At 35.6% G+C, this 18,237-nt stretch overlaps 1 protein-coding gene across 1 annotated transcript in view; it reads left to right on the forward strand.

Moving 5' to 3' along the window:
- Positions 1 to 18,237, forward strand: part of lipc.S (lipase, hepatic type S homeolog) — a 52,521-nt gene that overhangs the window by 15,899 nt on the left and 18,385 nt on the right. Inside the window, exons 2-4 of the mRNA XM_018255480.2 lie at positions 9,268 to 9,458; positions 9,777 to 9,956; positions 17,765 to 17,882. Of these exons, the coding sequence (XP_018110969.1) occupies positions 9,268 to 9,458; positions 9,777 to 9,956; positions 17,765 to 17,882 (489 nt within the window). The remainder of the gene's footprint in view (positions 1 to 9,267; positions 9,459 to 9,776; positions 9,957 to 17,764; positions 17,883 to 18,237) is intronic.

Here is an 18,237-nt window from a genome sequence, read left to right on the forward strand (position 1 = left end):
TGTTGTTACAGTATGAGCATGGTCCTCTATTTTTTTTCTTTTGGTTTAGTATTTTCCAAACTGTAGCTCTTGTATGCAAATGCTAATCTACTATTTTCATGGTAAAGCCTTGTCTCTATGTTGAGCGGTACAGGCATTGCCGTGGACATAGAGCACCAGCAAATACTAAGGAGGTTATTAATTAAAGTTTGAATGCCAAAAACTTGAAAAATTCAAGTTTTTTACTATTAAATTCGAATTTTTAGTGGAAAGAAACCTCAATTTTTTCTAGATTTATTAAACCAAGAGAGCTGCAAAGCAGGAAGTAGTGTTATGTTAGACATCCAGTCACAGAGCCAGAACTAGTTGTAAGCAGAGTAGTCTGAGTAGGCACGTGGCTAGGGTGCAAAGCGGGGGGGCCCCAGGCACATATCTTCTCTGCCTCCTCCCCCTGGTTCATTCTCTACACTCTCATGCCGGCTGTTTCTGGCTGAGAAGGACTGTGTGCACATCGGTTGCCTAGGGTGCCTGGTGGAGCATTTGTAGGGGCAGCATGCTGCCCAGTTGTATCTAATTTTTCAGGAACACTGGGAAGTGGGTGAGCAGGTGATTTGACAGTTTTTTAAATCACCCACATGTAAATTCACAAGTGCTCCAGGATCTGAGGAGAAACCTGCATTGTGTGTCTAGGGAGAAGAGGAACTGTGCATGCATGAAGGGGGTGTAGTGTAAGGAAGCTGGCACTAATTGCAAATCCTGGGCTACTTTTATTTTATTACCCAGTATATCACAGAGGCACTCCCTTCCCCCATAAGTGCTTCTCTGCTTAAGCTCCAGTAAAGAACCACTCCTATGCCCATTGCTCCTGGGTGCTTTGCTTTTTTTCAGATCATTGTCCTGTCTCTGCTGTTGTTCAAGTTTCATGTCTTGTTTCTGTCTCATGGTGCTGAGGCCCTGGTTCTGATTCCAGTCTGCCTTCTATCTGATCTCAGACCATCCTGTATATCAGACCCAATCTCCAGTAGGAACTGACTAATCAGCAGTCCTCAATAGACTTTGCTCCTATGCACCCACTACCTTACCAAACCCAAATAGGATTTTGCCGCCACATAAATTACTTCCTGAAAGTGACATCACTATAACCCAAAGTGATGTCACACTAGGAGACAAATGTGATTGGAGAAAAATATGTATTTGTTGTTTTAGATCATACAGGGAACCTGCTCCCAGTATGACGTCCTATGTGGACCACAAGCATGGTCAGGAAATCAAGGCTTTTCCACTCAAAAAATATGCTTTTTGGATAATTGACCCAATGCAGAAAAAATAGAATGTGAGCTTTACTGGGGCAGGGACAGATGTGAATGTGAAGTGCTGTTTACAAGATATTAATAATAGTGTTTGAACATGAGCCTTAGTGAAGGTCTTAGTGCTTAGGCTTAGTGCTACCGTTTCTACCCTGCAAATAAATATTTATTAGCTCTGGGTAATCTGTTCCACTATAGCATAAAGTAGCTTCTCTCATACCTTTCACAGGGTCAGAAGCCCTACCTGGGTGAGCACAGTTGTGTTCTAATGAGCAGGTCAGATTGGGTTAGAAAATCCAATTAACAGTATTTATAGAAAACACGGTTACAATGTGTTATACATGCAGATAATCACGTCTCAATAGCAAATAAATAAATAAATCCAAAAGGTTAGTATAAAAAGCTTAAAATGTTGCTTAGCGGGGTAAAAGCACAAGATAATTAGCGGTATTAAAGGGTGACTTCATGCTCAGAATCTTGCTGGAATTGTAGGAATATAAATACACACCAAAGTAATGACAGTATTTGAAGACAAGAAAGAGTGGCTGCTATAATGAATGTAAGGACATGATTTCATTTGTAGTTCTGGCATTACTGTAAAATAATGATTATACCTTTGAGGCAGCCAAGCATATCTTTGTATAAGAATGATAAAACTCCTAGTATGCTTAGAATTAATTAATATAACTTGGACTGCCTCTTATGATGTCTTTGGTGTAAAATGAGGTGATCCGCTTTAATGAGCTCATCTGAGAAAATGAGAAGGAAAAAGTATGTTATGACGAGAAATGCCAATTCTTAATCACATTGGCTATTTAGCAATAATAGGGCTTTCTCAAGATTATTATATCTTCTGTGTCACTACCCTTTAAATCCAACTTTAGTGGGGAATACAAGGAAGATTCTGTATTTCTACTGCTCATTGTGAAAATAAACTGCTAAAGTCAGTGATAACCCTGACCTGTAAAAGATATCAGGGCTCATTTACAAAAATGACCACAGGTACAGTGAGCAAAGTGCAGATTCAAGCACATTCACTATGTTTTTTTCTCACAATGCAGAGTTTTCTCCAAGAATTCAAGCGACACTGCAGACATAAAGAAGGGGGTTGAATTTGGAGCAATTGCATGTGTGCTTTGCTGCAAATTGGGTGCAGTGGCAGTGCAGGTTGAGAAAAGCACCCTAAGAAATTTGACGTATTTTTTTACAGTTTACATATACCATATACTGTCACAATTACGGACCTCTTTGACACATTTTTCAAAAATGAATAAAAATATTACTTTACTCCGAGAGACACTCTGAGGAAGTGCCATGGGGCACGAAACGCATCAGCAGTGAGCACGATGCACTGTGCCAAAGCTGACAAGCCTGTATGAATAAAATAAAGTAATATTTTTATTTATTTTTTAAAAACGTGTCAAAGAGGTCCTTGATTACGACATTGAAAGAGAAAAAATAAATAAAGGATATAAATAAAGGATAATAATAATATTGTTAAAAGCTGACTTTTTTATTATCTAATATTCATTTCTAATGTTTAGCTTTCAAGTACTGTAATCTATTGCTATTTTTTTTGCTTTGTGCTAACAGTAATCAAAGTTTCTACTTACCCTAATCCATCTACTCCCTGATAAATATTAGCCAACTGTGTGGGCGACTCAATTGAAAATATAACTGCAACTCTGATCTTCTTCTAAGCAGTTCTTTTAGCATTGTTTTTACACTCGGAATGCTGCATGCTGTCATTTACAGATGGCCACAGACAAAGAAATCGAAAATGACTATGACTAGTCCTCTCGCTTTTAATAATCTGTAGGGCAATCAATCAAGGCAGGATATATTTGGGCAATTTTATAACACGACTCAGTAGAAGATCTTAAAGTCTTTCTGACTGCAGTTTGTCTTCAGAATGACTTAACGATAAAATCAGAAAGCCAAAAAAAGTATAGAGACTCAAAGCAATTTATTACAGAAAGAGCAAGATCCCAAATGCTAGAATGAAATAGTACAATTTAAAAAGCTACCCCACGGTGATAAATGATTTTTTTTCACATGCTATACACAGGTGACATTTGGAATTAGAATTGTGTTATATTTTTCATCAGTTCTCTCGATCTCTAGTTCTCTTACAGTTTACTACACATCTCTAAAGGATCAACCAATGGAAAGCACAGTTTTCTGCTGGCCTGCTAATCAAAAAACATTGTATGATAGAACTCATATCCTATGGCCCCCAGCTGTTGGTGAACTGAGTCTGAAATCGATGCAAAATTGAGCACACATTACAGATTTAGATGCACCCATATTTGCTCCTTCATCCTTGCAGCTATTTCTGGGGAACACCATTTCACCTACTTATCTTATGCTGTTAAATGATGCTAGTATGCATAAGTAGAGTGCATGGTTAAAGTACTAAATACAGGTATGGGACCTACTATTCAGACTGCTCAAAACCTGTGGTTTCCCAAATAATGATTTGATTTGGATCTTCATACCTTAAGTCTACTAGAAAATCATGTGAAAATGTAATTAAAAATAGTCTGGTTTTGCTTCCAATATGGATTAATTACAGTGTATATAAATAGGGGACAAATACAAAGTATTGTTTTATTATTACAGAGAAAAACAAAATCATTTTGAAAAATTTGTGTTATTTGGATAAAAAGGAATGTATGGGAGATAGCCTTTCCAGAATTCAGAGCTTTCTGAAGACAAGGGAAACCTGCTGATATAGAGGAAAGCCTCAAAAGGGTAACAATCTCTTCCTGACTTTCTAATCCAAGATAGATTAGACCAATCACTGCTTCAGCTTTGTTCTAACTGTTCATTTCAGTAACTCTGTATTTTCTAAAAATCCAACTCTGTCTTAAGGCTGTCTATTGCATCTGTCAATGCAACAGCCTTGGGGAGAGAGTTTCACAACTTCCCATTGTGATGGAACTTTTCCTTATAATCTCAAAAATGCCCTCATGTTGGCTTGGAAATTCTACTAGCATCAGATAGTGTTCTGTATGGCTCCCTTGTATTATTATACAAAGTAATCATATTCCTGCTTAAGATCCTTCTACAGTGTAAACAACCCCAACTTTGCCACCCTTTTGGCCAGGGAGACTTTCCATTTACAAGCTTAGTTGCCCTTGTTTGGACTCCCTCTAATGCAATAAGATCCCATTTGAGTATTGGAGAGCAAAACTGCATGGCATGATCTAGATGGGGCCTCCCAGTGCTTTGTGAAGAGAGAGTGACCCACTCCTAATATGAATCTATACAATTTTAATACAGGACAGTAGCTTGCAGGCCATTGCAGCTGTTGACTGACATTTATCTATTCACACAAAAATGGAGTGCTCACCTCAGACAATATATCCTTTCGGATCAGGTGCTTCTAGCAGTATTCGATCACACCTGCCACGGATCCAAACCTCAATTGTAGAAATCCAATATACTGCAGCACACTGTAATTTGTGTAAAATTTGAAGGTGTACTTTATTGGCTCAAATACGAGCAGACATGTGGCAACGTTTCGGGCCTCGCAGGAATAGATTTTATTTATCTATTCAGTCATAAAATAGAGGCCTGTTTACTGAAAGTCGACTTTTTCTCACTATGTTAAAAAAGAATTTGACCAAACTCCCAAACCCAAATCCCCTTAATTTACTGAAAATTTTCTCAAAAAATCAGTGCATGAAAAAATCAAGAAAAAATGACAATTCGAATCATGCAATCTTTTCGATTTAAATTTGAACTTTTTCAAGTTGTTGCCCAGAAAACATTTATCAGATAAGCGAATGAAAACCAGAATGAAAAGCACTAAACTTTCAAGAACAATGAAAGCAAAAAACATGCTTCAATTGTTAAAGGAACATCTGCCATTGACTTTTACATGACTTCGACAGGTTTTAGCTGGAGTATTTTCAGATTCTAATATTTTTTTGAATTTTTTTTGAATTTTCTAATTTTAGCAGCATCAGAGCATAATAAATTTAGAAAAAGTTTAAAGTTTTTTATTTGAGGTTTAATAAATAGGCCCACAGTGTTTTAGTCTAAGATGCTCCATAAACATACGATGACATACTTCTAGATGCTGCTATTGGATATATGGCTAAATGCCATATATTTTCCAGGCATCACAGTGCCAAGAATAGAACATACAGTATTCATATGAATAATTCTCTTAGTTTTCATCATGAAGAGCAGCAGTTCATTATGGCTCCATTGGGACTGTGTACATCATAAATGGGGGGCAGGTAGTAACTTCCAGGTGCTCGGGTAAATAAAATCTACACTAAATAAAGCCTGCAATGTGCTAGCCCCAATTCGTAAAAAAAAGTATTTTCAAAACACATCAGTTAATAGTGCTACTCCAGCAGAATACTGCAATGAAATCCATTTCTCAAAAGAGCAAACAGATTTTTTTATATTCAATTTTGAAATCTGACATGGGGCTAGACATTTTGTAAATTTTCCAGCTGTCCCCAGTCATGTGACTTGTGCCTGCACTTTAGGAGAGAAATGCTTTCTGGCAGGCTGCTGTTTTTCCTTCTCAATGTAACTGAATGTGTCTCAGTGGGACATGGGTTTTTACTATTGAGTGTTGTTCTTAGATCTACCAGGCAGCTGTTATCTTATGTTAGGGAGCTGCTATCTGGTTACCTTCCCATTGTTCTTTTGTTTGGCTGCTGGGGGGGAAAAGGGAGGGGGGTGATATCACTCCAACTTGCAGTACAGCAGTAAAGAGTGATTGAAGTTTATCAGAGCACAAGTCACATGACTTGGGGCAGCTGGGAAATTGATAATATGTCTAGCCCCATGTCAGATTTCAAAATTGAATATAAAAAAATCTGTTTGCTCTTTTGAGAAATGGATTTCAGTGCAGAATTCTGCTGGAGCAGCACTATTAACTGATTTATTTTGAAAAAAATGTTTTTTCCCATGACAGTATCCCTTTAACATGTTTTACCTTGAATAGATAGCAATTTTATTGAGTCTGCTAAATTCTTATTTACCTCTGTGCCCCTTTAGTGAGAGTATGTATATGGATTTGCATAACACCCACCCTAGTTTGAGCCTTCTCAACTACATAAGCAAAGCTGTAATATAGAGAAGGAGGGAAAAACCTCATCTCATTCTGTCAAACTTTCAAATGGGAATATGTCATGGAACATTGGTCAGCACAGAAGTGGCTTTATTTTGGAAGTACAAATTACACATTCTTTTTTTTTATTCTTCAAGGAGTTGAAAATGAACACCTGACGCAGACTTAATTGTGTATGAAAAACAGTTCTGTTTGTGTTACTTGCTCTAAACCAACTTACATGCTTCTAATGAGAGCTTATAATCAGCATGAAATACTGTTCCGTGCTGATGAAAAATATCTGCCTGCTTAGCTAATGCCACACCAGCTTTCCTGCAGTTTTTGTGTCAAAGTATAGAAAAACCAAATATGGATCAAGCCGCAAAGCCTATTTGACATCCCAATAAATAGAACCCTGAAAAGGGGACCCATAATTGCATTCACAGACGCACACAAAGTCATTCTGCTGAAAGACTGCTGAGAGTAGAATTTATCAGGGAACTGCTGGAGGTTCCATTTATCACCTAAGAAACCCTACTGTTTATACACTGCTAAGCTGCCCCTCTTTCAAACCTAGTGATAGCAATGCTTCATTTTTAAAGATTCACAAACAGATGTAGCAAAGTGCTTACAATTCTCATGCACATCACCATAGATCAGTAGTGTCGCCTTAATAACCAGCATAATAAACGCATGTGGGGACTTGTTGCTTGTAGCAATTAAAAGCTCATGATTACTAGTGTATAACTGTATGAAATCAACTTTCAGATACATTTTTCAACATATATGGCAGAGAGGAATTTAAAAACAGAAAGTGTCCCAGACAAACTAATTTGAAATATGTAGATTTACATGTAGATCAATTCCTTAAATGATAATCATATAAACCGGTTGGTTTCTAGACAATTCGTCCTGAACATTATGTTAGACGAGTATAGAGTTTTTGAGGCTTTTAGGACAATGTGGTCCTAGTTGTCTCTCTTCAAAGAAAAGAAAGTCATCCAGGTTGAGATGGAACATAACTGTTACCTAGTGATAGAAGAATCGCAACAATAACATAGCAGATAAAATGTATACTGAACTCCCCACTGATTACATGATGAATGGGTAAGGCTGAGCCAAATGTGGAAACAACATCTTCTTGTAATAGGCATACTACATTGCATGTATTTCAGAAGAATAAAGTCAGAAGGCAATACGCATGTTATAAAATGTTAAATAGTTTCATTACTGGAAATTACTGATTTTATTGTCCATTTTTAGTCCATTTTTTAACTCATCTTCCGTCTTGCAGCACTGGGGTCCTGAGTTTTATTCTGGCTTTGTCAATATCTGCCAGGAGTTTGTATGTTCACTGGGTCTGCATGGATTTCCTCCCACACTCCAAAAAACATACAGGCGGGTTAATTGGCTCTTGGCTTCATGTAAATGACACAGGAACCTTAGACCTTTGGGTTTAATGTAGATTGCAAAAAGGAATAACTTAGCAACAAGAATTAATTATGAAAAAAACACATTGGTTATTGGATTTAAAGTTTATACAGTTTAGTGGGTGGGAAATTAGGTAGTTACAATAATAAATTGTAGAGTTTAATAAAAGCCAGTACAGGTATGAGACCCGTTATCCAGAATGATTGAGACCTGGTGCTTTCCAGGTAACGGATCTTTCCATAATGTGGATCTTACATCTACTAGAAAATCTGGCTGGTACTGCCTCCAGCAAGGATTAATTATATTTTAGTTTGGATCAAGTACATTTCTTTGTTTGTTTATCACCAGTTTTGCAGATTCTTAGCACCTGGTGCACCAGCACGAGAAGGTTGCACATTTCACACTTTGTGCTGCATGTAATCTTCTCATATTTCACTTTCAAGCAAGTCTTAAAATGGGATATGAACAATTTAAATTCTCAGTGTAACAACAAGCCAGTGAGGAATAAAATTTTTTAATATGGCAGTTCAGTTAAATAGATACCGCCACCAGATCTATCATGACCCTCTATTTGCATGCTATTTATAAAATGTGCCTGATGCTTTTACATTGATGCCCCATGTCCCTGTCATATTTGTGAAGTGCCCTTAAATTGCCTCACTAGGAAACTTCGGAACGACTTCAGAAATCCAAAGAGATTCATATGCCACCCCGCTGGCGATTCATATTCTTGCCGGAAGGAAGGCATTTCAGGGAGATTAATCGCCCTCAATAGAGAAGATTTATCGATGGGCAACTAATCTCCCTGTATGCCACCACCCTTAAGCAACTTTTAATGTACAATTATATTTTAAAGAGTAGATTTTAAGTGCCAGTATCAGTTTAAGTTTGCTTTTATTAATGATTTGTATTATGTTCCCCTTAAATTGTTATTGGAAACACTGGAGCATAGAACCTTGTTTTATCCAAGAATCCATGGAGTGCTGCTCATTCCTTTTGTCACTCTGTGGACAATACAAGAAAATAAGCACATCACTGGGTATATCTACACAGTTATATATTTGTTTTATATCTGTGAATGTACTATCCAATATATGCACGTTTTCTGCATTAAAGGTGCTGCATGTGTTTTCGTACCTTACCATCCAATGACATTCAGTAGAAATCTACTGGATCATCTGTGTAACCACTTTAATCTGTCACATATTTTAGAAAAAATAGTCCCTCAACCTTTAAAACAAGTTCATGCTTATTTTTAAGAAAAAAATAAACTAGATGTCATGTAGGTGTAACAGGATTTCAGTTCATCGAAAGCAATATATTTAAAAAAGTTATAATATTAATGTATTGATATATTAGCCTCGATGTAATAGATGTGATGCTCTTTTCTAACAATAATACAGGTATGAAATCCCATATTCACTCATTAAAATTAGACAGTCAACAAATATTTTTTGCGTGATTGTTTTACAGGTAAAGAAGAAAAACATGCCCAGGCCATAAGAATAAAAAAACATCAAGACACACCAGAGACAAAGTTTAAGTTTTATGAGGAGGGAAGAGATGAAGACTTGTGTCAAATTCAAATATTTAAACCTGAAACTCTTGAAAAGTGTGCATTTAATGAGTCACTTCCCCTTGTGATCATTATCCATGGATGGTCGGTATGCATTTAAATATTTCTCTTTGCGATAGAGTATGTCCCAAATTATCTAGATCCCAAACCATGTTTCCTTGATACACTTGTAGCATCACACCACAGAATGTGTCTGAGAGCCAAGGAAAAGAATAGGAAAATGTTTCCAAAAATTGTCCTGATTCTCAATTAATCTCCTATTCAGGAGTATAAGTAACTATGCAATGACAGATGAACAGCAAATATATAGAGTGAATGCATTACCGGTTGTGTGTTTTGGTGGGTAGTAGCAAATCTGCTTGAAGTTTCTTATAGATTGTGGTGTTCTTATATTCCCATTGTTTAGGTTGATGGGATGCTGGAGAGCTGGATTGGGAAGATGGCTTCAGCGTTTAAGTCACAAAAAAGCCAGTTTAATGTTATTGTGGCAGACTGGTTGAATTTTGCCCATGTTCACTACCCTATTGCCGTGCAGAACACTCGTATTATAGGTCAAGAAATAGCTGAATTTCTGGAATGGCTGGAGGTAAAGTCTTAAAGTCTATATATTTTATATTCGTGGGTATCTTCTGAACATCTTCACTGCACTATACAATGCAAAAACCATTGCCTACATAAGCCATTGATTTTACAATAAGTTAATGTGGGGTAAGACATATACAGGGGAATATCATAAAAGTCGGTAACGGAAAAAATATTCGCATTCAAAAAGTTATGCCTGTGTATTAACTAATTTTCCTTTGCATGAATTTAATATAATTTTTGCAAACCTGGAAACTATTTTCTGACCACTTCCAACAGTGGAAGAAGGTTTGTGAATTTTTTAGTTTGCTCCAGAGCCCAGGGAATTTTATAAAACTTCTTACTGAAAAAGTTATGTTTGCTCCAAAAGATTATGGCACTTCTTAAAAGTGGGCAGTGCACAATTAAATTATGCAATGCACAATTAAAATTTGCAATGTAATGACAGTTTAAGGAAGAGTATTACATTGCAAATTTGGAATTTTTATTCTTATTAGTGGCAATTTTGTTGCTCTTTGCGAATTTTATTACATCCCCCCTAATAAGTTATTCTTGTTCAATTCAATCTCTATATATATTTATAAAAGCACACATTCCATTGAGTATTCATTACTTTGCACCAGAATTATTCATATTCCACTTTTCCATATTTTGGGGGTTATTTACTATAGTCCGGTCGGGCTTTAATTTTTTTTATTTATTAAAGCCTGATGCAGCAAAAAGCCTGATTTTGAAAATCTGCCATCTCAGACCTGCTGGGGTTCTGTATAAGGTCCCTATCCTATTTTGAAGTTTCTGTGGCCTGCATGGGAATTAGCCAAAAAATCCAAGTTTTTTGGTCAAAAATCCCAAAAATGTGCGCCTTTCAGGGAAAAACCTGAAAAAATTATGCAATTCGCGAAAAAACTTGTACAACTCTATTTTATTGATTTTTTAACTGAACCAATTAAATTGAGCTTTTTTAATAATAAATAAGGTCGTGGATTCTAGCTTGGTTGGACTTTTTTTATTTAAAAATTTTGATTTTGATAAATAAACCCCTTTATGTTGTTTAATCATACCTAAAGTTCTAATTTGTACATTAATTTTAAATTTTTGATTACATTTTTAACCATTTCCTAAAAGGGGGGCCATGTGTAAAACATAAGAACCAGGAACAAAGTGTTTCTTTTACCCACACTGCACCTTGCTCTCCCTGTATCTGCTCCCCAGGCAATGCAAATCTCGGCATGTTGTCAGATGCAAATCTTTGTGCCTGCTCCAGATGATCAAATATTTGTACCTGACAAAAACAATTATTCAAAATCATTAAATAATCAGGAGCAAATACAGATTTTTCAATTTGTACAAAATATGAAAGAAAGTAAATATCAAATATATACTGCAGATAAAACAAATAGCACAGGGTACATATTTTATTAATATTAAAAGGCTTTTTCATTAAACATGTTGACCATTTATTTGAAGGGGAAAAAAGAATTCTTGGTGTACTCGATAGTTGTAGCTCAAAAACCCATATCCCTGAGGGAGTCGCTGGGCTTCCTGAGAAGAGAAGAGTTTCCTGAGAACATATTCATTACTGTATGTGGCAGAGCAATGGTCAAGATTCCAAATGTCTTTTTAAAGTAAAAAATGGTTTTTATTTCAGCCAGGAGCAGAACATGAAAAATAAAAGCAGTTTTACCTCTACAAAAAAAATCAGCAAATAAAACAGCTTTTCTCAGCAGTATAAAAATGTAAATATGATCGCAGCAGTTCAGCAAAGCTCTGCTTTATCGGTTTCCAGTTCACAGCAGAGTAAGCTGTATCTATATTTTCTGAGCACACACCACTCTCCAGTGAAAATGACCAGCTAAGTGTCGACTTTGTATCTCCAACTTTTATTTTCAAGCAACAATTACAGTATTTAACAATATGTTTTTCTATACCACATGAACTGCTAATCCACTTTACTCTTCTCTCTTCCTTACTGAAAAATATTATATACATTTGAATGTATTCTTCTGGATACCCGCACATCATTTGATAAATCACTAAAATAAATTCCAATACTAGTGCATTAATGCATGATACTGAGGCAAGCAGTCTTATTTATTACATTTTCTAGCAGATCTCCCAAAGATAAGATTTCTCTTACCAAGTGCAAAATGCATTCATCTCTCTATCTTGCAGCTTTCCTTTCCTTACGGAATATGGGAATATGGGAATATGAGAATATGGATTTGCTACTGAATCTTAACTGCCATAATGTTTATGTTCATTTTCAGATACTGAAAGTGACATCTCTGAGACTATTTTAAAAGAACAGTAACTGCAGAATACTATCATTAAAGGGATCCTGTTATCGGAAAACATGTTTTTTTCAAAATGCATCAGTTAATAGTGCTACTCCACATTTTGAAATCTGACATGGGGCTAGACATTTTGTCAATTTCCCAGCTGCCCCCAGTCATGTGACTTGTGCCTGCACTTTAGGAGAGAAATGCTTTCTGGCAGGCTGCTGTTTTTCCTTCTCAATGTAACTGAATGTGTCTCAGTGAGACATGGGTTTTTACTATTGAGTGTTGTTCTTAGATCTACCAGGCAGCTGTTATCTTGTGTTAGGGAGCTGTTATCTGGTTACCTTCCCATTGTTCTTTTGTTTGGCTGCTGGGAGGGGGGTGATATCACTCCAACTTGCAGTACAGCAGTAAAGAGTGATTGAAGTTTATCAGAGCACAAGTCACATGACCAGGGGCAGCTGGGAAATTGACAAAATGTCTAGCCCCATGTCAGATTTCAAAATTGAATATAAAAAAATCTGTTTGAGCTTTTGAGAAATGGATTTCAGTGCAGAATTCTGCTGGAGTAACACTATTAACTGATGTGTTTTGAAAAAAACATGTTTTCCGATGACACAATCCCTTTAAGGTTATTATTTTTCAAAAAGGTTTTTTTATATTATTCGTGTAATAATATGGTGACATTTAAATAAATTAGTGCCCTCTAATACCCTCTACCCCTACTCCTTTACAATTTCAAAATTATTCCCCAAAATACCAGATGTCCTGCATGTTAAATTGTATTTTATTTTTTAATCTTAACAAAATACTTTTTTTTATCCAGTGAAACAGTTTCTTCACCCTAAATTAGGTGAAAGTATCATAATTTCGAAGCAAGTAAAGGATTTTTAAAAATACAAAACTCATTATGTGAACTTTTTCCCCTTATCATTGTGTCTCAGTTTGGCAATGTCACAGCAGAAGCAGAAGAAACCATTGGTCAGTCAGCCTCAGATCACTCCACATGACTAGAAAGGCTAGCTTTTAAAAAGGTTTGAAACTATTTGTCTGGAGCTGCACTATTAACTGATTCATTTTGAAAAAAATGTTTTTTCCCATGAAAGTATCCCTTTAAGTTCCATTTGTGTTTCTGTGTTTGTTGGGCGGTTATATACATTTAGTTACTGTATCTTTCCTTTCCATAAAGTTCGTCATTTTTTTAATTTTGATATTTAAATAAAAGCTTCCAAAGGGCAGCACGAAAAAGCTCTGTTTAAAACCAATAGTCCTCTCTTTTCTTACTTGACTTGTATTCATGACGTGCACAGAAAAGGTGAAATCCAGGAGCAGCACATTAGGGTTTCACTGGCTGAGGCTGGCAACAGAAAGAGATGCTAATGCTGGGATAAAATTAATCAAAAAAGAAAAAATCATAGACAGTGCCAGTTTATGCAGTCTCCCAAGTATCACAGTAGTCTGCAGTCTGTAACAGAAGACATCAGCAACCCTATGGAAAGGCAGAAATAGAAGAGAACAGACAAGTCCAAGTTGCCTTTACAAGACCTCCAGAAAAACAACAGTATAATTTTATAATGCTTTCTTCCTTTTCTAGATGAAACCACATTCTTTTCTCAGCTAGATACACATAGTAGAGCAGCAAAGTGTTTCAGGTCAGGTATGGCTTAAATTAAGAATTATTTTATTGAATTTATCTCAGTCAAGACCTGGCAAGCGTCCACAGAAGTAAATGGAGGTATATTTTCAATATCCAATATTGTTTTGAATTTTTACGTATTTTTAAACTCTAAACTGTAAACGTATGATAAAAGGCAATTTTCATTGCAATCAAGCATTCTTCTACACAACTTACGCCAATTAAGTTTTCCATTTCCAGTTTTGTTTCTTAAATATGTTAGTAATCAAGAAAAAAGCAAACAAATTCAAAAATGAGCAAATCTACGTTCCTGCGTTCAGCTAATCTGAATCCAAATCAGATCCAAGTTCTGGACATCTGAACACCTTTTTGTGACACAAAGCTTTAGGGTTTTGGCTTGCACAATCGTAAAGGACTCCCCCCCCCCCATTAAGTTGCCTAACTAATGCTGGGTTTGAGGCCAAAAAAACAGGCTGGTAATGATTAAGAACTTTGGCATATAAAAGCTGTCAAAGTTTTTATTTGTTAAAAAAGCCCATTTGGGGAAATTAAAGATAAAAACCGAAAGGCTTGCGGAAATTAACAACTAAAAAATGAAAGGTTGGAGCAATCATAAGTAGGCCCTTTATTCTCAGATTAGAATATGCCAATTAGTGTTCAGTTTGGTTTATTATAAAGCCAATCTTCTTGTGGATGATTTGTTAGTGAAACAAATCCTAAATTTATGGATTTGGTGCATCTCTACTTTCTTTCAGCAATCCCATAGTGGGACATGAGCCAATCTGGCTCTACCCTACAAGAACAGCCCTAACCATTTGCCGCACCATCTATTACTAAGAATCACCAAGGTACAAGGACAGCATACTTCCTCACAATGTGATCTGATTTAATGTTTCTGGTATCTTAGACAAAGAAAAGAGGTTGGATTTTAGTAAGGGGCAGTATACGGGACAATAGCCTGCCTTAAGGTAATAAGCTTTCTGCAATCTGTCCTTGTTTACTCATATGAATCAACTAAGTGCCCCCAGTCATTAGAAGGAAAAAATATTGAAAGTCACGTTCTTTATTTGTTGCAGGCCATTGTAAAGCAATTCTCTACTTTAACAGCCATATAATTAGCATAAATATGTTCAGATAGGCAAATTATTGCACTGTGTATTCTAGTACCAATACACATTTATATGTAAAATGTATCAGCATTATATAATTACCTTTGCTTCTTTCTTCAAAATGATGTTGATGTCTTTCGGCTACTAAATATCAGTTCTTGCATGGAACAACACAATTTTCTGTTTCTTATACCTGCTCTGAATTTAAATACATGATGAAGTAAAATGATTCACAGTAAAATGAACTAGGGAACAAGGAAGATATCAATTGTCCTTATGGGGAAAACTGAAAAAACAAAGTGTTGCTCACTGCCTTTTGGGACATATGTAAGAATTGCAGAGTCAGTGTTTTCTTAATGGAATTTAATCAGAATAAAAATAACATCACGTAATAATATTGCACGATCAAATGACATTATCATTAAAATTAAAATGTGATAATATATTTATGATCAAGATTTTTAGATACAATTGTAAAAATTTATTTCCAATTGAATATAATATCTTCGGACATTCATTTTACTGTAAAGAGACAGTATACATATGTCCTTATTATAAGCCCAAAAACAGGTATAGTTTAGGAAATATATTTGGCCTGTTGGTTTACTTTAAAAATATATCCATAGTTTTTCTTAAATGTTGCCATACACAAAGCAGAGAAAATAAAGACCATTGTTAGTTTACACTGGATTCAAACTCTCCATACTGTAAATATATATATATATATATATATATATATATATATATATATATATACATACATATAACTAGATATGTGCACTCAGATGGTGATGCCTAGGTGCTGGAACAAAAATTCATATCTATAAAGCAAAAAACTTCCGCACACATAGGTCTTGATAAGTGAAAAAAAGCTGGTACATTTATTTCAACGTTTCGGCTTACAAACTCAAGCCGTCATCAGGAATATATATATATATATATACATATATATTTATTTATGTATGAGCACATTTGCAATTTACTTACATTTTTTAAATGTCTTTGTGAATAATGTCATTCATCCAGGTCATGGTATATCTGTAGAAATAAGTCAAATCAACTGGACTTGCAAGTGCATGTGTTTACAGGGGTTTTTCGTTACAAAGTTATGATCATAAAGTTGAAAAACCACCATTCCACATCAAGGTAAACTCCATACGGTGGTATATCTCTGGTCATAGTATAAAAGTAGCATTCCTTGGGATAACTATCTCCTGACCTTGGCATTGGTTTCAATTAGAGGGCTTGATTCTCCCCCGCCACTAACTTTTGTGGCTTTTAAGAGAAAGAGAGACTGCCAGAACCAACACCCATTGCGGCTTACCAATTTTATGATGATAGCTTTATAACAAAAAAACCCTGTTTTTGTAAACACATGCACTTGCATATATATACTAATTTACTTATGAGACAGGGAACCAGGGAATCTGCATTGATTAATTGGACAAATCAGTTGCACTTTCATTGTATTTAAACGCATTTTTACTTAGCCTTGGAGTGTACCCACAACCCACCTTGTATTCACATATTGAGAAATATGTTGGATGACTGGTGAAAGTCTTTAAGGAAACAACACAGAAAGACCAGTTGATTTGACTTATTTCTACAAATAATAAAATGTAAACATTTTTTAAAAAATAATAAAAAAAATTGAGAAAAAGAGATTGTGTGGTGGCTTCTCCATTGATTTGAGGATGCTTGCAATGGCATCAGCCAATGGATTAATTCACTATGCCCTCCATACCTGCTGTCAGGGCCCTGCACTGGGCTTTGGAGGGAAAGAACACTATGCTATAGCTCTTTGATATCTTCAGTTTCTCAGCTGTGGCTATCCCAATTTCCAAGGTACTTTTGTGTTACATTGTTTTTTTTCCTTAAAACTTCTTTGTTAAACTATGTTTCAATGTAAGCCTCCTGAATGTAGGCATATATTGCATCTTCAACATAGACTTGCAAAGGGAATGTCGAGTTTCTGAATAATTGCATACATTGAAAGGTCCATCACAGGTTCCACTATATGATCTTGTTTAATTCATTTCAAGCAACTTTTGTGGTTATCATTAATGTCCACTTACCAGACACACTGAACCTAAAATGGAATATTAAACTATAAACAGATGTAGAATATTGTCATGCCCAGTGTCATCAAAAGTCACAAATATTGAAGCTCATTCATACAATTAATCATTAATAAATGACTGGTGCAATGGGGGCTGCTATGATTTTTAGAGTAACATCAACAATTGAGTGCATTTTGTGAGTTACTTCATTAATATGTACATCTTTGTTAGCAAATGATCCCCAAAATGAGGGGGTCTTGGAATTTCTTGCTTGTGTTTCATATAATATTTATTAATATGAATTTGATGATATATAGTATAATAAGGAAGAGCCACAGTACAAATACCTGTGTGACTTTAAAAAAGCTAATAAAAGAACAGCATTTTAATTATAGAAATTATGTCTTTTAATAGAACTGTTGTCCTGTCAACAGCAGAAGCATTAGACTTTGCTGTGGTCTCTACAGCTCATACCAACTACAGTTTATGGACTGCTGTTCTCAACTTAACTCATTAAGGCCCCCTCCAGATGGGCATTAACGTAAAGCATAATTGAAGAGGTCCCCTCACATATAAAAATTCTTGCTGCCTGAATGTTCCTTCCTGTTATTGTTTTTCATTATCTTAGCATAGCATTTTGTCCTATTGCTTTCTCACACAGTATATTTATTTAATGCCATCACCATCCCAGTGTATTAATTAAACATATGAATCATGTTGTTTTCCAGTCCTCTATTCAATTTCCGAGAAGTAACGTCCATTTAATTGGCTACAGTCTTGGTGCACATGTTTCGGGATTTGCCGGCAATTATATCAGTGGCTCAAACAAGATTGGACGAATTACAGGTAATACATATATTTATTATAATCCTTGTAAAACATAATATTCAACATACACAAATTGATTCATGACATTGGAATGTTGAAATTAAAGTGAAATGTACAGGCATCAGAAGCAAGTATCTTGACTTCACAGTATGGCCACTGCAGCATGAGCAAGGAGGGGTTTAATGTTAACTGTAATGCACAAGCATTGGCTGCAGTAAAATATTAATTATTATTTCATTTCAGCAATTCTGTCCATTCTAATTATGTGTTTTTATATATTAGTGATAGATTGGAAGTTGATTTAGTGATATAAACTAGGGATGCACCGAATCCACTATTTTGGATTTGGCTGAATCCCCGAATCCTCCTTGGA

This window comes from Xenopus laevis, chromosome 3S, assembly GCF_017654675.1.
Source record: "Xenopus laevis strain J_2021 chromosome 3S, Xenopus_laevis_v10.1, whole genome shotgun sequence".
Taxonomy (NCBI): domain Eukaryota; kingdom Metazoa; phylum Chordata; class Amphibia; order Anura; family Pipidae; genus Xenopus; species Xenopus laevis.